Here is a 19,302-nt window from a genome sequence, read left to right on the forward strand (position 1 = left end):
TTTAGATAGTTGTTACATTTATATGATTAAAACTTGAAATGCAGTAATTTTAAAGCTGCATTTTGTGAAGCTAATTTATTCTGTTTTATTAGGTCCCGGATGTTCGATTCCTGTGCCAGCTAACCAGTCATTTTGGACTCGAGAGGAATATTCTAACCTAAAGCTCCCCAGGGCCTCTCACAAAGCTGTGGTCAATGGAAATATAATGTGGGTTGTTGGAGGATATATGTTCAACCACTCAGATTACAACATGGTTCTAGCGTAAGTTGTTTTAAACATTTTTGTAAGAAGCTTACTAGTTTCCCATTTTGAAAATTTGGAGATAAATGAAGTCGTCAGTGATTCCATTACCAGAGGAAACTCCCTGTTAGTATTTTAGTAGTACTGTTCCAGAATTTTTTTGACATGTTCTTAGTTTTTGAAGTTGGGAGCCACAAGGAATGCATTGTTATAATAAGCAATAATTAAAATTTTCTAGGTACCATCTCTTATATTTTACTTTAGGCTCTATATAAATTGGGGGTTACTTTACCTATAAATTTAATTAGCATTTTTGTAGGTCAGATGGTTTGAATTTATAGTTTGCTAGAGAAAATTATGCCATGGTCTAACACTTGACCTAGAGTTCAAGGTCTGTTTGCTGGTCCTATGTTGCTCATCTTGAAGGGAGAATATATGTTATCACAGTGGAGTTATGAAGTTAGTTATGAAGATTGATTTTAGGGAGAAATTTATGAACACGTACTCATGCCAATTTTGTGCCCTGGAAATTTTTTCTAGACATTTTTTATTAATGAAGATTGTCAAAAACCAGAATCTGTTCTGTAAGGGATTCTGGAACTATGGCAGTAAAGGCATAGTTTCTGAATCTCTCAAGTAGTCATTAAAGCATATAGATAACTAGCATAGCAAAATGAAAAAAATACATGGGTAACAAAACAAAACTTGGTCAGAAGGTGTCTGCTCAGATGAAGGGGGGCTAACTATTGACAGCTACAAAGCCTTTGTGGTATTAGAATCTGAGCAGGAGTAAGCAAAGGAGAGCAGGTGGCCAACTGATAGGCTCCAGTATACCTAGAAGAAGCTGCTTTTGAGAACGGTAGTTGGAACTGGAAAGATTTGTATATTTTGGTAGGGGGTAAGCACAAGGGATCTGTAGTAAGGTCTGAAGGGGCTAGAGCAGTTTGTGCCTTTTTAGCTCCCCAAATGAACTAGCCAGTCTCTTTATGAGAGAAATTTCCACACCAAGGAGAAACTGCTGGGAATAAAATTCAAATTGAAGAGCATAGGGACCATAGAGGAAAAATTAAGAGTGTCCAGGTAACAGAGGGACAGAGCCAGATATCTCAACAAGTAAGCTGCTGTCTTTTGAACACCACACCATTGACAATAGAAGAGTAAACTAGAGAGCTGAGAAATTAGGAAGATGGTCCTAACCCAGGTCTCTCCTGTAGAAGTTCAGGGAAAAGTAGTTTTACTTAAAATTGAGCAACAGAAAAGTATCAAGTTTTAATGACATAGAAAATTAAAAGTTAAAGTAACATAGAAAGAAAAAAGAGACTATCTGGTAGAATAACCTGCCATTGTACATGAAAGCGTAGTAGAAAAATACACTCCCAAAACTGATGAAAGTGAGAACTTACTGTTCCCAAACAAGCTAAAATACAGGAAGAAAATGATGCAAGACATGAAAGAACAATAGAATCAGAAGTAGAAAAATCCAGAAATGAGATGGTAGAAGTTAGGAAAGAATTTTTTTAAATTTAATTTTATTTTTTCAGTGTTCCAAGATTCATTGTTTATGCACCACACCCAGTGCTCCATGCAATACGTGCCCTCCTTAATACCCTCCACCAGGCTTACCTAACCATCCACCCCCACCCCTCCGAAACCCTCAGTTTGTTTCTCAAGAGTCCACAATCTCTCACGATTCATCTCCCCCTCTGATTTCCCCCAATTCACTTTTCCTTTCCTTCTCCTAATGTCCTCCATGTTATTCCTTAAGCTCCACAAGTAATTGAAACCATATGATAATTGGCTCTCTCTGTTTGACTTATTTCACTCAGCATAATCTCCTCCAGTCCTGTCCATGTCAGTATAAAAGTTGGGTATTCATCCTTTCTGATGGAGGTATAATATTCCATTGTATATATGGACCATATCCTCTATAAACAACTCCTCAAACTCAACACTCAAAAAACAGATAATCATGTCAAAAAATGGGCAGAAGATATGAACAGACACTTCACCAAAGAAGACATACAAATGGCTAACAGACGCATGAAAAAATGTTCATCATCATTAGCCATCAGGGAGATTCAAATCAAAACCATATTGAGATACTACCTTACACCAGTTAGAATGGCCAAAATTAAGAAGACAGTAAACAACAAGTGTTGGAGAGGATGTGGAGAAAGGGAACCCTCTTACACTGTTGGTGGGAATGCAAGTTGGTGCAGCCACTTTGGAAAACAGTGTGGAGATTCCTTAAGAAATTAAAAATAGAGCTACCGTATGACCCTGCAATTGCACTACTGGGTATTTACCCCAAAGATACAGATGTAGTGAAAAGAAGGGCCATCTGTACCCTAGTGTTCATAGCAGCAATGGCCATAGTCGCCAAACTGTGGAAAGAGCCAGGATGTCTTCAGCAGACGAATGGATAAAGAATTTTAAAATGATTTCAGAATTGAAGACAAACCCAGGAGAAACACAAAGTAAATAAGATACTCCTTTATTTTTTTTAAAGCTTTATTTCTTTATTTTAGAGGAAAAGCATGAGTGCACACAAACACATGAGCAGGGCGAGGGGCAAAGGGAGAGGGAGAGAAGCAGACTTCCTACTGAGTGCAGAGCCTGATATGGGGCTCAGCCTCACGACCCTGTCAGGATCATGACCTGAGCTGAAACCAAGAGTCAGATATTTAACAGATTAAGCCACCCAGGTGCCCTGATTCTCCTTTAGTAATAGAATATGAAAAAGGAAATTATTAAAAGTCACAAAGAAATGAAGGTCACTTTCCCCTATTCTTTATGGTAAGTACAGTTAAAAATCCTGGATTATATGTAATGCAAACATGAGAAAACTCTAAAAGGTAGAAAGAAGGCAGTCTGGCTAGAGACCTCGGGACCCAGGGAAAGAGGTAAAGGCAAATTCCAGGTCTTTTTGTCTCGTGTATCTCAGATTTGTGGTTGGAAAAAGCAGCAATCTGGAAATACCAGTAGGCACAAGCCAAAAAAGCCCCAAGAACAAGCCCACCTGTTCTCTCTAGCCAAAGGACTAGGGAAGGGGCAGCTTAGCAAGACAGAAAACTTTTAGACACAAATAACTGCTCTACTATAGCCAAACACTACAGAAAGAACTGTGGCTTTGCCCTCATTGCTGTCAGCAAAGTCCCAGTATAGAGTCTAGATTTTCATTTTTGCCAGGATCTGGTGAGGTGCTCCAGCCACTCTCCAGCTGCCAGTGTTAGAAAAGTCCGATTAGGGAGCTGGGACTTTCTCAGCAATCTAGTGTTAATGTAACCTAGTTAATGTTTAGCCTTTTGGTTTTGGTTTTTGCATGTTATTTGCCTACAGTCTTAATCTCTGAAAGCCAGTTAGAGAGCTGGGACTTTCTTCTCCACCAGGCAGGAATGAGGCCTCCCTCACCCCTGTGATATCAGTGGAGCCCCTGTAGGGAGCCTGGATTCTACCCCACCTGGCAGTAACAGCTGGAATGAGTTGGCCTTCCCCCTTCCCTACTGGGGTGTCGGAGGAGGCCTGCTCTAACGGTAAATTTAAATTAAATCCAGTTTCATGCCATGGTACCCAAAATGTTCAGATTTCAATTGAAGATCATTTCTCATGTGAGGAGCTGGGAAAATCTCAACTTGAGTGAAAAAAAGGCAGTTGAGATGCTGACAGCAAGATGACATAGATATTAGAATTATCTGACAAGATTTTAAAGCAGCCATTATAAAAATGCCTCAGTGTGCAATTATAGACCTACTTGAAATGAATAATGGAGCCTCATTAAAGAAATAGAAGATGTAAGGAAGAATCAGATGGAAATTTTAGAACTGAAAAATACAGTAACCAAAACAAATACGTCACTGGATAGGGTCGACTGCAGAATGGAGAGGACAGAGGAGTCAGTGAACTTGAAGGTAGAATAATAAAATATAAATTCCTCAATCTCAATACCAGAGATAAAATAGAATGCTTAAAAAAATGAACAGAACTTCAGAGATATGGGGACCATAACAAAAAATTTTAACATTTCTGTCACTGGAGGAGTCCTGGAAGGAGAGGAGCAAGAGAGAGTGTCTGAAAAAGTATTTGAAGAAATAATGGCTGAGAATTGCCCAAATTTGGCAGAAGACATGCATGTACATGCAAGAAGTTGGGTGACCTCCAGCAATCCGTGGCTCCCACAGGGGTTCACAGTCCACTGGCTTTGTCTCAGTCTTGCTCTCATTTTCCTGCTCAGCCACCATATTTCTTTTCATTCTTCAAATTTCTAGCACATTTTCTCCTGTTTTCATTCTCAGCTATTGGCCTTGCTTCCTGTTTCTATTTTGAAGGGGAGTGGTTATCTGAAGAGGACTTCCACAAACTCCAACCACCATATTTAGCTGTTACCTGTATCTGTGCTCATTTATCCTGCCTTCTGTTTCTGTGCATCAGCACTGTCCAGTGGGGAACTTTCATGTCACTAGCCACGTGTGGTCACTGAGCTTGAAATGTGGCTAATGTGACCAAGGAGCTGAACTTTAAAATTTCAATTCTTAGTCCTCATCATACTTGATCTTATACCAACATTTGATATAACTAGTCCCTCCCTCCTTAACTCTTCTTTTTTTTTTTTTTAAAGATTTATTCATTCATTTGAGAGAGAGCGTGTGCATGCTTGAGTGCACACTCAAGTGCACACTTAAGTGCAGTGAGGGAAGAGTAGGTGGAGGGAGAGAATCCCCAAGCCAACTCTCCGCTGAGTGCAGAGCCTGATGCAGGACTTTGATCCCAGGAATCTGAGATCATGTCCTGAGCTGAAACCAAGAGGTGGATGCTCAATCGACTGAGCCACCAAGGCACCCCCCTCCCTCCACTTCTAAACACTTTCTTCAGTTGGCTCCCAGGTTTCTGTATTCTCTTGATATTTGTTCCAACTACTTATTACTTTCTCAGACTCTTTATCTGGTTCCTCTGGTTCCACTGACTTCTGAATGATGATGTGTCCCCAGGCTCAGCTCTTGGTCCTCTTCTGTGAGAGTTTATATTCGCTCTCTGGTGATCTCATGTAATATCTTGGCCTTTATGTTGACGATTCCTAGATTTATGTCTGCATCCTAGACTTTTCACCTGAACCCGTATTGCCATCTCTTTATTTCACATCTCAATCTTTTGCCTAAGAGGTATCTTAAACTGTGTGCTTCCAAAACTGATCTTTCCTCCAGGCTAGTACTTGCCCCAGATGTCCCTATCTCAGTTAATGATTATTTCATACTTCTGTTTGCTTAATCCCAACATTGGAGCCATATTGGAGCCAAACAAAAAACTTCTTGTTTTTTCACTCGCCATATCAGTGCGTAGATTAGCTATCCCTTGCTGCATAACAAATGACCACAAACCTAGCAGCTCAAGACAGCATATATTTATTACCTCATAGTTTCTGCTGGTCAGGAGTCTGGGCATGTCTTAACTGGGTGCTCTTCAGTCAAGGTGTCACCTGGCCTGTGTTCTCATCTCGAGGTTCAACTGGGGAAGAGTCCACTTCCAAGCTCACTAGAGTTTTTTGCAGAATCCATTTCTTGCAGTTGTAGGACTGAGAGCCCCAACTTCTTGCTGGCTGTCAAGTAGAGGTTGCCCTTAACTCCTGAAGGCTGCTCACATTTCCTTATCACTTTGACTTCCCTAGTGTGGCTGCTTGCTTCATTAGGTCACCAGAAGAGTCTCTCTCTAGACTGAGTCTCCTGGCAGGACAGATGTCATGGAAATGACATCTCATCATCTTTGCCATGTTCTCTTGGATTAGAAGCAAGTCATAGACCCTGCTCACACTTGAGGGGAGGGTATTATACATGGGTATGAATACCCAGAAGCAGAGATCATAAGGATCACCACCCCGGTGGCTGTCTGCTACAGAATGTCAGCAGGTCTTGGAGGTCTTGTTAGCTTGACCTTTAAAAAAAATCTGTCCTCACTCTAACCACTTTTCACTACTTCTCATGCCTCCACCCTGCGAAGTAAGGTAAAATAAAAGGTGTGAAAGTGCTTGTCCCTTTGGCTATCATACAGATATTATGAGAGTCAAGTATTCTACCATTTATGTGATTTTTACCCTTGTATTTGGCATCATCTTCTCTCAAAGCAAAAGAAATCTGGGAGTGATTTCGATCCTCCCCTTCACCTCCTCATATGCTAATCTCATCAAGCCCACCGAATACATGTCATATTCATTCTTTTTTCCCTCTGCGACCAGCCTGCCATTATTGCTCACCTAGACTTCAGCAGTAGATTCCTAGCAGCCTATGTGTTTCTATGCACCTCCCCTTTTTTAAAAAAAAGACTTTATTAGAGAGGGAGAGAGAGAGGGTGCACGCTAGCAGGGGGAACAGGAAAGGGAGAAGCAGGCTCCCCACCAAGCAGGGAGCCGGATGTGGGGCTTGATCCCAGGACCCTGGGATTATGATATGAGCCAAAGGCAAACACTCAGCTGAGCCACTCAGGTGCCGCTCCATGCATTCCTTTTAATCCATTTTTAAAATATCAACTGGGGTGATATTTTTTTAAGTGTGACTTGTATCATTTACTACTTTCTTAAAACCCAGCATTGGCTTTTCCCATTGGACCTAATAATGGGCCTACATGATCTGACTCCACTCACCTTCCCAGACTCCTGCCTCCTCAACCTTCTAGCTTTACCTAACACTCTCTAGGTGTGTCCTTACTCTAAAAGTCTTTGTGCTTACCCCTCCCTTTGGTCCAGACTCTTCTGGTGTTGTACCACAGGGCTGTTTTCTTCTCACCTGTTAGATCTAGTTAACTGTACCACAAGAGATCTTCCTTGATCATCCAGTACTGGCAGGTTCTCCCTGTTCTTTTTCATCGTTCTCATTTCCTTTAGAGCAGTGGGCATCATTTTTAATGCTGTGTATGCCCCTTGTTGCATTTGCTCATTTTTTGGCTTTTCCACTATATGTTCTCTGAGGTTAGAGACCTTGTTTGCTCACTCAGCTCAGAGCTCAGCTCATAGAATGTGCTCAAATAAGTGTTTATCAGGTGAATAAGAGAGTAAATGAATTACTTATTTCCTTCACACATACTTGTTCCTGGAAATATTAATGTTACCTCTTGCTTTTATGTGACTGGTACACCTCACCGGCCACATTTGTTTGTAACATTTTTTCTGCTTGTACTTGATCAAAACATGATTTTTACAACTTTACGTGTTTCATGTAAAAAATTCATATAGTTTCAAATAAATCTTTACTAACTCATGGAAAGTAAAAACACAGTGATTCCTTTTAGAGGAAGTATTTCTGGAACTGAGATTATAAGTTTTATCATCATTTATATTCTTACACAAACATATTTCAGCAGTTGAGCTTACTGTTTTTTCCACAACCCTGTTAACCCAAAACGTTTAAGTTGCATTAAAAAGCAGTCCCCATTTTATGTCACCCAAGAGTCTTCTTAGACAAATGATCCTGGTCTTCTGGATTAAGATTTTTTTTTATAAAGTTTTTTTATTTATTCATTTGACAGACAGATCACAAGTAGGCAGAGAGTCAGGCAGAGAGAGAGAGGAGGAAGCAGGCTCCCCGCTGAGCGGAGAGCCCAATACGGGGCTCAATCCCAGGACCCCGGGATCATGACCAGAGCCGAAGGCACAGGCTTCAACCCACTGAGCCAACCAGGCACCCTGGGTTATGATTTTCAATTGAAACTTCATCACTGAATTTCCTTCCTTTAAGCAAAAAAGTGTTTAAAAAAAATGTCTAAAAAGAAAAAGTAAGGAGGCACCTGGGTGGCTTAGTTGGTTAATCATCCAACTCTTGATTTCAGCTCAGGTCATGATCTCAGGGTTGTGGGATCGAGCCACACATTGGGCTCTGTGATGAGTGTGGCGCCTGCGTAAGATTCTCTCTCTCTCTCTCTGTCCCTCCCTACCCCACTCAGACTCTCTCTCTCTTAAAAAAAAAAAAAAAAAAAATTAAAACAAAGATTGAGCAGCAAGTAACCAAACGAGGAAGGAGTATCACCTAATCCAGTAAACTTTAAAACAGACTCACAGGAACCATACAACTGACCTCTTTTTTGCCCCACAGAAATCATATGGCTGAGATTCTGAGAGCTCTTACACCAGTCTTACACCAGTCTGGTATTATAACACCAAATCTGGAAGATGCAAACTGAGTGGGGATCGTTGTTATTTCACTCTCTTAATTGAAGAGTAGAAGACATTGTTGCTGGGGAGCACTGGGTGAAAAGAGGGAAAAACCTCTCTTTGTCCAGAAGTCAGGGCCGCTTCTAATTTGGGCTATGCCTTGACCCAGGACACTCCAAGGAGAGCAGAGTCTGGGTGATTTATTCTAATAGACTGTATGCTCCCCCATCTTAGCTCTAGCACATCCTCAGATTTCAGAACAGTGGATAGAACATAAAATATCAGCTCTCACACTACAGCTAGGATAGGAGGGTAAAGTTTTCTTAGACATTGCAGAAAAAGAATTACGAAATCATCCACGCTTTGCAAATGTCTGGAGAGCAGTGTATAACCACAAGCATGATGAAAGAAATGACATTGTAGTTAACGCAAATATCCTATGATGAGAAAATAAAGAGGACGGAAACAGCATGTAAATGCTGACAGCTGATCATAGAGGAAAAATAAGAGAGATTGCTTCCAATTGCTTGATGCTGCACATCACCTTAATGAGAATTCAAATTAAAAAAAAACAGACAAGAAAATGATAATAATGCAATGAAATGGAAGATTATACATCCAAGGAAATGTAAATAAATTACATATAGCAGAAACTGGAATGAAAATCGAATCACTGACAGCTTTATAGACATTCCAACAAATACTGATTGAAATAATTAGAAAGCAAAGAGACACAGAAGACAGGACATCCAATATAAAGGTAATTGCTGTCACTGAAGAAAAGAACCAAACAAATAGGACAGATGGATTGAAATAGCATAAGAGGTTTCAGGAAAATTATATAGCTCTTCCACAACAAGACCGGATTTGATCAAGTTGTTGAACTTTTGGCATAAAGGACAGATTTTTGGGTGGGAAGCCTCAGGGAGTTCTGTGCCTCCTCTGGCTGGGGTCAGAGTCAATCTGCAGAGAGCCTTCACTGTGGTCTTAGATGGTCAGACACTGTGATTGGAATACCAGGCCATTGTGGGTGGTGGAGTGTGTGCCCTGTGTCATCATGGTCATCATGAGACCAACCAGCAAGGAGGAGTTTGGGAGAGAGATGGCTGCAGCTCTGGAAGACACCTGTTACTGAATTCCTGAAGTTTGTCTTTGCTTATCTGCTTGTCCACGTCTTAGAACTAGTTGTTCAGTATTCTGTTATCTTGGACTGAGCTCCCAGAAGAATTTATTAAGTGCTTAGAATTTCTTATGTTTTATTGCATCAATATTTATCTTAACTTGTGTTTGCTTCTCTGGGTTGTGAAAAGAGTCACAACCTGTTATGTAAGATCTTTTGGCAGTTAATCTGTGCCGGGTTATTGAACCTGCCAGTGCCTTAGTGTCTCTGATAAGCTCTTGAGCTAAACTGTCATTGACTAGGAGGAGCAAAATGCATTAAGATACAGATTGAGCACCCTCCGTGTCACTTGAAAGAGAGGGGGATTAAGTCATCTAGAGATTTGGGCGCCCTCTGTTTCTTTCCTCTCTTTCAGCTTTACAGAGACAGGCCTCTGGCTCGACCATTAGGTGTCTTATGTGTTTTCAGAAGCCATGCTAGTCCTCAGGAGAGCCCTTCCACAGCCAGAGGTCCATAGAAGTAATATAGTGCTACATAGTCCATTTTGTAAAGACATTAGCCTGTTTGGATTTTAGTTATTTCTACCTAAGTAAAATGTAATATTGTGACTTTAAAAGGTAGTGAGAGAGAGAGAAGAAAGGAGGGAGAGAATGGGAGGATGAGAGAGAATGGGAGTGACAGAGTTCTTCAGGCTCCCAAACAGAAAAACAGACCACATAAAAACAGGAAAAATCAGAATGGCCTTGGGCTTCTCCATCGCAGCATTCAGTATTATTTCAAGGGAGCAGCATCTGCAAAGTTCTGCTGGCAAGAAAGGATGACCCAAGATACTATACCCAGCCAAGATGTCATTCAGCTCTAAAGTGAGCAAGCAGATATTCTTAAACACCAGATAATTTAGGGAAAGGAACACATAGGAGCTCCTCTAGAAAATAACCACTTGGCAACAAAATCTGGCCAAGTAAGAATTAAAGATTCAAGGAAAAGTTGTGGTAAGAGGATGGTGAGAAGATTGCTTCACCTAAAAGAAAGGCCCAGTACTAAAGAAGTATGAAATCACAGTTATCGAGTGGGATGTGAGTACGCAAACCTGGACAGTGTAAAAATTATTTGACAAAAATTGGGAGAAGAAATGGGAGGAAATGTGAGTGCTAAAGTTTTCAACTTTCAAGGCGGGAAGTTAATGGATTCTGTCCAAAATTAACTTAATTTTGTATGTAACTTAAAAACTAAAGTGAATCCAACTTCTAAATAATTATTCATGTGTTTTTAAAAATGTGGAATATTAAAATAATACATCAAATCATAGCTGGTATTAATGTAGCATTCATATTTAGTAAATGTCGCCATTTTGTTTTAGATCATGTGTAAAATCTTTAAGTCAAAAGGAAAGGTTCAGAGAATAATAATGAATACTAACGCATACACCACCTAAGTTAGGAAATAAGACATTGCTAATATAATTAAAGACCCCTGCATGTTCCACCCCTATCTCAAAGATAACCAATATCCAGATTTTTGGTGTTTGTTCACATATCTTTACACTTTTAGTATATATGAACAAAATTAGAATTAATAAATTAACTGTTTTTAGTCATTAAAGAAACAGTATCCTGCAGTTTGATTTTTTTAGCTTAACATTGTTTTGAGACTTATGTTGAGAAGGTGTTCAGGTATATTTATTTTTCACTCTATAATTCTATTAGATAGATATACTATAATTTATTAATCCATTTTCTATTGATGGACATTTATTTGTACTCTTTTTTGCTTATTATGTTGATAATAAGACTTTCTTACATCTTCTTGTTCACATAATAATGTTTTTCATAATAAAACAAACTTGGATTATTCAGGAAAACTTAGAAAAAATAACATTTAGAGTAGAATAATAGCATTGGTTTTCCTTTGATTTCTTTTTTCTATTAAATTATATAAAATTAACACTGTTTATTAAAAGTATCTAGAGGATGATCCCCTTTGTATAAATGTATATTGTCAGTGTATTCTATTTGTATATATACATGGAAAAATGTCTGGAATGATGTTAACTTAATGTTTAATGCCATGATAGCCTAGTTTTCTTGAAAATATGACTTTAAAAAAATCAGGAGTGCCTGGGTGGCTCAGTGGGTTAAGCCTCTGCCTTTGGCTCAGGTCATGGTCTCAGGGTCCTGGGATCAAGCCCCACATCAGGCTCTCTGCTCAGCAGGGAGCCTGCTCCCCCCCGCCCCCCGCCAGCCTCTCTGCCTACTTGTGATCTCTCTCTCTCTGTCGAATAAATAAAATCTTTTTTAAAAAATCAGTTAGATAAAGAAAAGGGAAAGTTAGGAATTTTCTTTTACTTAATCATCATTCATTTTCAGTACCTGTCTTCAATTTCACATGACTAAACGAAAGAGAAGTTACAGCAGTAAATGCCCCTTCTGTGTAACGCAACTTGCAGCAAGTGACTTAGACTGTGTGTAGGAGAGGTTTCCAGGGAGTATTAGAAACTTCCAGTAGCTTTGTTTTCCCTTGTCCCGGGGTTGTGCAGCCCAGCCCCCCCTCTCAAGTTCTGACTTGCCTCGTGGACTCAGCTGTTAGGTTGGTTTGTTTGGAGAGGTTCCTTACGGGCACGGCATATTTAATGAGCATCTCCAAACTGCATGATTATCACAAGTAGAAGAGCATAAGATACTCTGCTTTGTCATTTGGGTAAAAATATAATCTGTTTGTTTTGTAGGTATGACCTTGCTTCTAGGGAGTGGCTTACCCTGAATCGTTCGGTGAACAATGTGGTTGTCAGATATGGCCATTCTTTAGCATTATACAAGGTAAGGTGTCTCCCCTCTGTACAAGCTAGAAATTCCGGTCATCCACACTTGCCTTATTATATCATGTAATCGAAAAGCTACATAGTGTTGGGGTTTTGTCGCTAATCTTCTTTGCTGTGGTAAAATACACATAATATAAAATTTACTGTCTTGACCATTTTTAAGTGTACAGTTCAGTGGTATTAAAGACATCCCTAATGTGTAACTATCACCACCATCCCGCTTTGTGACTCTTCATCTTGTAAAACTACACCACTGAGCCTGTGAAATAATAACTTCCCACATCCCTCCTCCCCTCCAGCCCCTGGCAACCACCATTCTCTTCTCTGTCTCTCTCATTTTGACTTCAGTTTTGGTTTTTAGGTAGGGGGAATCTTTCTGGGTTTTTTTTTTGGGGGGGGGGTGTATATAATTGGCTAAGTTGTAAGTTGAAACCAGTTTAACCTGAGAGATTTTAATGGATTTGAGTTGTACTGGGATATTACAGTTGTTGTACTAAATGGCTAAAAATTAATACTGTGTCAGTTAGCTTTCATGTTAATTAGGAAGTTTAGCCAAGAATAGCCACATTGCAATATAACTGAATAATCACTTTCATTTCCTTGTTTTTGTGGCTTATGGGAGGATGAGGAACTCTTCAACTTTATTTTTCAACTTTATTTTTATGGTTTTATACCATAAGAGATCTCCTGTGAGGAAGTCCAAGAACAGTGGCGAAGTGTTGGACATACAGGATATGATGTTTTATTTTATGTTGTTCCTTTCATTCCTTTCCTAATAATTCACTAAAAGGTGCATTTTACTAGTATTTCTTCAGCTAAGAATAACACTGAGGTTTTGAACTTCTTTTCTTTCTCGGGTTTGATGCTTTTGATTTTTTTTTTAGAATTTTGTTTGCATTTTTTCCCATAGGATAAAATTTACATGTATGGAGGAAAAATTGATTCAACAGGGAACGTGACCAATGAGTTGAGAGTGTTCCATATTCATAATGAGTCATGGGTGTTGTTGACCCCGAAAGCCAAGGAGCAGTATGCAGTGGTCGGGCACTCGGCACACATCGTCAAATTGAAAACTGGCCGAGTGGTCATGCTGGTCATCTTTGGTCATTGCCCTCTCTATGGATATATAAGCAATGTACAGGAATATGACTTGGGTAGGTGTATTTTTTCCAGTGGATCTTTTTGGAATGTCAAATTAAAAATCTCTACCCTTATTATTATGACGGTTGAACAAGATTCCACCTAACTTTGACCCTAGTTCTTTATCTTGAAATGCAGTTAATGTGGCTGTGTTCCCAGTAAAATTCAGATTATTGCTGCTATTATGTCATCTATGTTCCTTGCCATCAGTTTGGTGAGGAGCCAAAGATGACACTAAATGCTTTCAGTGTTGAAAATAAATAAATAAAAGTGGTTTGGAACAACCAATATTCTGAAGAAAAAAAATTAGACGACCCTTTAGAGATTGGTTTAATGGACTGTGGTTTCCCCTTAATGTGTAATCTTTCCGTTGGTTGAATTTTATTATGTCTGTTGTGGTGGTATGGGAGCACCACCTGTAATTGATAGTTTGGGAAAGTAGGTCCATAAAGCACATCTGCATATTGGTCACTGAAGGTCGCGGGGTATTAAGTGTTCACTTGAGGGAAATCCGAGTCTTTTAAATTTAATGTAATTATTTTCCAACACGATATAGTAGAACATCAGAACATTTAACAGATTGATGTTTGGCCACCTGGCTTTGTTACAAGTTTTAGATGACCTTCCTTTAAAAACAAAAAGATTAAAGAAATTTATACATATCAAGCTCCCTGAAATCTCTTATTTTAAACTAGTTGGTCATTTTAAGTATTAGAGAGGAGGAGCCTGCAATGTTTGCCTTTAACTGTTTTCCTCTTCCAGCTAAGAACACGTGGAGTATATTACAAACAAACGGTGCCCTTGTCCAAGGGGGCTATGGTCATAGCAGTGTCTATGACCATAGGACCAAGGCCCTTTATGTTCATGGGGGCTACAAGGCTTTCAGTGCCAATAAGTACCGCCTCGCAGATGATCTCTACAGATACGATGTGGACACCCAGATGTGGTGGGTGCTTTTTCTTGAGCTTTTACTCTAAGGTGTGAATTCTAGCAATTGTTGGGAAAATATTGGGCTCTATTTTTGTTCTAGGCCTAGCAGATAATTCTCTTCAGCATTATAGATAGAGAAATTGGGAAAGAAGCAGAAGGTAATAATGTACCGAGTATTTATTTTATAGCATTATTCTGTAATTTTATAGGAGAATGATTAGAAAACACTTGACTTTTTTGACTGTTCTTTCAATTTTCATATCCTCAATACCTCTATACACTTTTTGCTCTCAAAATCCTGAGGAATAGATTGTTCTGCAAAGCTGTAATGTATGCACATTGCTGTAATTAAGTAAAATATATCCATTTTTTAACCTTGATGACTAAAGTGTCATCCTTGGGCTTAGTTACTGGCATCATTGCATGAAATCATCAAATAGAGGGGTTTCAGGACCTGAGTTAGAACTCTCCTCCCTCTGTTATAAATTGAACTATACATGAAGTGTGCTAATTTTAATAAATGTACAGCAAATTTGAGTTATAAAATAGTGTCATTATATAAAGCAGTGGTTTCTCTTCTTTCTTTTTGTATTTGAGACCAGCTATGGATACCCATTTACATTGTATCGTTAAAATGTCTGTCATTTTTAGTGGCTGTGTAATTACTGTCATGTGGGTGTACTGAGACTGAGCTGTTGGAATTTTTGGTTTCTAGTTGTTGTCTTATTATTAAGGCATTATATGTAAGTTTTCATCTGTATTTGATGTGATTTCTACCCAGAAACTGGAATTATAGGGTCATAAGGTAGGAACAGTTTGAAGACTCTTAAATATGTTTTGTCAAAATTTTCATAGGCCTTTAAGATTACATATTTATTTATTGTTGACAAAGTAACATATATAGGGGTAAATCTAGAAGTATTTGCACATTTGGATCTGAAGTTAAGAAAATGGTTGTGTTTGCATTAGCAAATAGATGATAAATATTCTAAAAAACTAACCTTGTATTTATTATTTTTAAATAAACTCAAAAGGACCATTCTTAAGGACAGCCGATTTTTCCGTTACTTACACACAGCTGTGATAGTGAGTGGAACCATGCTGGTGTTTGGAGGAAACACACACAACGACACATCCATGAGCCATGGTGCCAAATGCTTCTCTTCAGATTTTATGGCTTATGACATTGGTAAGTTTCCCAAAGCCATTTTAGTTTCAAGAATCTTTTTTATCTATGAGCAGCATTTTCTTTTTTTTTAGAGACAGAGCAGTAGTGGGGGATGGAGGGGAGGAAAGAGTATCTTAAGCAGGCTCCACACCCAGCACAGAGCACAGTGCACAGCTTGATCTTATGACCCTGTGATCATGACCATTTTCAAAATCAAGAGTCGGATGCTTAACCATCTGCACCCAGGTGCCCCTGTAAGCAGCATTTTAAGAGAAACTGAAAATATCGCCAGTTAAAATTGGGCCGTTTGAAAGAGTCCAAATGGTATTTTTTGTATTCATGTGACAAATATTATACATGTATTTAAAAAAAGCATTACTTCTATATTAAGTTCTTTTTTATATTTCTTATTTAAGTTTTTAATATATTTTTCTATATTAAGTTCTATTATGTGAAATACTCCCATTAATTGGTTGAATGTTAATTTTTGAAGGTGAGTTGGGGTGACCAGCCTCTTCTATGTTACAAACGAATGCCTTATATAATAGTCTTATGTAGTTGTGACCACCAGCATTGCGTTAAGTTGGTCTGACTAATAGCTTTATCACATTCCCTAAAAAATGGTTTTTACACATTCTTGAAGTCATACTTTGACATGGAATTTAAACGTTTTTTGGTGTGGTAATATACTTGACCAGAAGAGGGCAGTATTTGTTCACACAAAACAAATACTAGCTGTTCTCTTGTTTAAGTAATCATCAGATGTTCTTTTTTAACAGATGTTTATGTGCCTGCTACTGAGCTCGGGGACTGTAAGATGAGTAAATTACAGTGCTTGGCCTCACAGTGGGGGAGGCAGAAAACTGAGCAGACAATATAATTGCAATTCAGGGTGTTACTTGATTTGAGAGGAATATGTGAGAGCATCTCTGGGCATGCCCTAACGCAGGAGGAAATGGGTTATGATCAGGGAAGGCCTTCTTAAGGATGGTCTGGGTCCCGAGGAAGTCAGCTAAGTGAAGTTATGCAACAGCCCATGTACAGAGACACAGCGGCAAAAAGAGACTCTGCCACATACCTAGGGCCTCTGAGTATCAGAGTTTGGGCTGTATCAGCTGCACATCAGGGAGGAACGGCTTCCGGCAGAACTAGAGAAGCCAGCAGCTAGCAGATTAGTCAGATCTTGAGAGACTTGTTATGCCATGCTAAGGAATTTGGGCTTTTTGAAGAATCTTACATAAGAGCTGATGGAATCGTATTTGTGTCTTAGGAAGATCTCTGTGGCATTGTGGTGAGTAGTTGGGAAGGGGCAGGAGAGGAGTTAGGAGGCTGTTGCAAAATCCTGAGGAGGGTTGGAGCCAAGGCTGTTGAAGTGGCAGTGAGGTTCAAGAGAGATGGGTTTGAGAACTGCTGGGAACTTGAGGATTGTTTGGGTGTGTTTTGAGAGAGGCAAACGCATCCTTATTGCCAGGTACCTGGTGTGGCCGTGGTAGACGGTGCTTTTTACCAGGTTGGAAGCAGAAGGAGAGGGGCTGGGTTGCGAGGAAGGGAATACAATGGGTTTGGGGGCATGTTCATCTGGAGATGACCGCGGGACCGACCCATACAGAGATTAGGCAGGGACGAGCCTCTAGGGAGCATGCGTCATCAGGGATGAGCAGAGAGTCAGAATGGATGGATGCCTGTTAGAGAAGCAGGAGGAACACGAGGCAAGATGGGTGACCTGTGAGGGAGCTGTTAACAGTGGCTACAGAGGACTCAAGGAAGACAAGGACTGGGGAGCCTTTTGGATTTTGCAACAAAAGATGTTGTTTGTTAGCTTCTAGACAGGGAGGAGTAATCCAGATTGCAGTCATATAAGAGGTATACCATGAATGTTGACTAGAGTAAAAAAAGAAAAGAAAAAGCCCCACTTCTCTGTAGGAAGAGAACGTGTAGTTGAGTGCCTCCTTGGGCACATTTAAATGCTGTGGTAAAAGTCAGGTGAGACAGGAAGAAAGAGTCCCTGTCACCGTGTGGTTTTTGACAAGCAAGGTGGGTAGGCAGGAAGCTTTGAGGGCTGATGGCCTCTTCTCTGTGTGAAGAAGACCGCCATAGAGTCTAGGCTGGGGAGAAGGAAGCAAATACTGTTGTTGGTAAGGTTGAGTGAAGGTCTGGATCGAGTAGAAGAGCACTTGCTTAGTGAGCATGAAAATATGACTGTTTCAGAGAGGGAGTGTGAGTGAGGTTGGTAGGGTTCTGCCCTGCCGGTTGGATGAAAAAAGGTCCAGAGAAGAATTGCTGTCATGGGTCAGGACAAAGGAAAATCAGTAGATGCTAGGGGTTCTAGGAAAGGACTTGAAGTTTGAATTTTTTATATATTTATCTATTTATTTAGTTTTCATTCTCCACCTGTATTTTCCTATTTTAGCTACTGAGTTTGGGCAAATCAATATGGAGTGGAAAATAATTATGGAGGGCACATGTTTTACTTACATAAATTTTGAAAAATACAAAATTTACCCAAGTTAGGAAGGGTTCTGGTGGGTAAACTTGATGGGCAGCGGAGTGAGTGAGCATCATGGATGTTGGATGCATTCACGAATTAGAATTGCCGTATTATCCTACACCCTTCTTCCATGCCACACTGTTCCACCGCTGCCCCATTTAACCTCAGCAATAATGACTTGATTAAGAAAAACCGAGAAATATATTTTAACCCACTGAGCCACCCAGGCGCCCCCGAGAAATATATTTTATGAGGTTGTGCTTATTGCAGTCTTCTCCCAAAAGAAGATGCCAGTTCCTACTGATTGTGAAGAGCAGCTCCTTCTGAAATGTGTTTTTCTTGCTCCTAGCTTGTGACCGCTGGTCAGTGCTTCCCAGACCTGATCTCCACCATGATGTCAACAGATTTGGCCATTCCGCAGTCTTACACAACAGGTAATTAACTGAAGAAGGGCTTGCTTCTCTTCTCTTGTGTGTAATGTGTATGTATAGTGTAGCAATGGAAATGGAGTTGAGCGTGAGAAAGTGGAATCGGACTTACATATTATTTTCGGGATTCCCTCAGCCCATTAGTTTGTTGCAGAGCTACGTACGTCTGAATTTCCTGATTTATATTTAAAATGTCTGATGTGGATTTGAATTACTTCTGATGCCCAGTTTGTTAGCATGCAGGAGTATGCTCTGTTTGGTGCGGTCTGCATGCACGGGACACAGGAGGTCTTGTGGTACGGTCTCAAGCCCCCCGCTGTTCACTGTTGTTGTCGTGCTTGGGTTGTCAGGTTTCTCTTTGTCAGATCTGAGTGGGAAGGAGGGGTTAAAAAAAAGAAGAGAGGGCATTTCAGATGGACAGGATAGAGGAACAGAGATGGGCAAGTTATGAAGCTTCCTGCAGATAAATACGCAATCTTTGATATTCTGAAATCTGTACTACATTTTGTTGTGTCGCTCAAAAATGCCTGGCCCGAGTTAACTAAATCTGCACCTGGAGAAGGGGAATCCAGATTGGCCACTCTGCCCGTTCCTCACAGTGTACCTTAAAGATCTGTGATCTGTTGGGGCACCTAGCTGGCTCAGTTGGCGGAGCACGTAAAAATTCTTGGTCCCAGGGTTGTGATCTTGAGCCCTATATTGGATGTAGAGGTTACTTAAAAGTAAAATCTTAAAAATAAAGGAAGAAAGAAAGAAAGATAGATTGGTGATTTGTTAAACAGCCTAGTCATATTCTTAATTTTTCCCATTTTGTTTCACCTGTTGTGAGTGTTGTCTAT

General features: G+C 39.9%; 1 protein-coding gene across 3 annotated transcripts in view; it reads left to right on the plus strand.

The window, feature by feature from the left end:
• The window catches only part of ATRN (attractin), a 153,065-nt gene that overhangs the window by 53,112 nt on the left and 80,651 nt on the right, over positions 1-19,302 (plus strand). For all 3 annotated transcript variants that reach the window (XM_032859078.1, XM_032859076.1, XM_032859077.1), the window contains exons 6-11: positions 93-261; positions 12,217-12,307; positions 13,220-13,463; positions 14,212-14,395; positions 15,414-15,568; positions 18,385-18,469. In XM_032859078.1, the coding sequence (XP_032714969.1) occupies positions 93-261; positions 12,217-12,307; positions 13,220-13,463; positions 14,212-14,395; positions 15,414-15,568; positions 18,385-18,469 (928 nt within the window). The remainder of the gene's footprint in view (positions 1-92; positions 262-12,216; positions 12,308-13,219; positions 13,464-14,211; positions 14,396-15,413; positions 15,569-18,384; positions 18,470-19,302) is intronic.

The sequence above is a fragment of the Lontra canadensis genome, unplaced genomic scaffold (genome assembly GCF_010015895.1).
Source record: "Lontra canadensis isolate GAN:19392208 unplaced genomic scaffold, GSC_riverotter_1.0 scaffold16, whole genome shotgun sequence".
NCBI classification, from domain to species: Eukaryota; Metazoa; Chordata; class Mammalia; order Carnivora; family Mustelidae; genus Lontra; species Lontra canadensis.